Source organism: Antrostomus carolinensis, unplaced genomic scaffold (genome assembly GCF_000700745.2).
Source record: "Antrostomus carolinensis isolate BGI_N321 unplaced genomic scaffold, ASM70074v2 scaffold25691, whole genome shotgun sequence".
NCBI classification, from domain to species: domain Eukaryota; kingdom Metazoa; phylum Chordata; class Aves; order Caprimulgiformes; family Caprimulgidae; genus Antrostomus; species Antrostomus carolinensis.
In genome coordinates, this window is record NW_010292386.1 from 2,540 (window position 1) to 3,747 (window position 1,208).

A 1,208-nucleotide genomic window follows, 5' to 3' on the forward strand; every position below is an offset into this window, starting at 1 on the left:
TGGAAGTCGGACAATCTGGATTCTATTTGCAGTGCTGCCACAGCCTTGTTCCATGCCTCTAGCCAAATATCTTGAGATCTGGATTTGAGAGGTGCACTTAGGGTTCAGGCAGCATCCCCTCTCTCTTGGAGTTTTTTGTCTTATTTTAAAATAAGCTTAAAAGCTGCTACTTTTGCAAAGTCAGGGTTTTGAACTATAACTTATTGCTTCTATTTTAGGAGTTCATGCTAAGCAATAGCACACCCAGTTTACGTAGAGCTATAAATAATAATGTATTTTTTCATCCTTTTATAGAAAGCGTGACTATGAAGGGTTTCTGTGTTCTCTGCTCCTGCCTGCGGAATGTCGAATCTCTGCTTTTGCCTTGAGAGCTTTCAATGTGGAACTGGCTCAGGCAGGTATTAAAACATATTTGTGAACTCTGGAATTGTAAAATAACAGTTTCAATCTAAATTACGCTAGTAGGTGGTGTTTTGCTGAGATTAACTTCTTGTGCTGTAAGAGGCAATGAAAAAATAGTGCAATACAAACCTCTAGTTTAGAATGGCCCTTGGAAAGTATCCAGCCTCCTCCAGTTTGTTTTGTTTATGTATATAGGTTGTTTTGGGTTTTTTTCGTCTTTGTTGTGCATTTTAAAATTAAAATATAACAATCAGGCTTTGGTCCTTGATACTTATGTGATTGCACCTATGTCCTGGCTTCAAATGCAGCAACTGAATCTGTAAAGTGCAGCTAAATCCTGTCTGTAGAAGGTCTGTCAAAAACTTGGATGATATAATCAGTCCCAGGTCTTTGTTGGCAGAAGCTAGGTGATAGAAAGGCTGCCAGGAGGGAAGTTTGTAATTAGAGTTGTGGGAGGGGGGTGGCTGCAGTCTCTCTCCCCTTTGCTGGGTGGCCAGGAACTGCCAGTGCAACCAGGAAAGTTGTTAACACTTGCCAGAAAGGAGTGATCCAGGAAGTGTGCTGACCGAGCAGAATCCCAGATCAGCCCCTGTGGCTTGTGCTTCTGGCAGCTCGTGGTGCTGCCCTCTCATGCTGCTGTTACCACGGCTGCTTTTCCTTCTGGGAAGGAAGCCAAGGTGAGGGTTGCCCAGGACTTAATCTCCATGGGTTTCAAAGTCAGGTTGTGGTGAAGATGTTTTTTGGGTTTTTTTACTCTCTGTAATGTCCATATGCCTTATAAGGAATAAATGTAAATTCAGAACTGA

At 42.3% G+C, this 1,208-nt stretch overlaps 1 protein-coding gene across 4 annotated transcripts in view; it reads left to right on the top strand.

Moving 5' to 3' along the window:
- Positions 1-293: 293 nt before the first annotated feature.
- The window catches only part of NDUFAF6 (NADH:ubiquinone oxidoreductase complex assembly factor 6), a 16,259-nt gene continuing 15,344 nt past the window's right edge, over positions 294-1,208 (top strand). The window contains exon 1 of one of the 4 annotated variants that reach the window (XM_029087212.1): positions 294-398. In XM_029087212.1, the coding sequence (XP_028943045.1) occupies positions 378-398 (21 nt within the window). In that variant the 5' untranslated portion in view covers positions 294-377. The remainder of the gene's footprint in view (positions 399-1,208) is intronic. The other 3 variants (XM_010176954.2, XM_029087214.1, XM_029087213.1) reach the window with 3 other exon arrangements.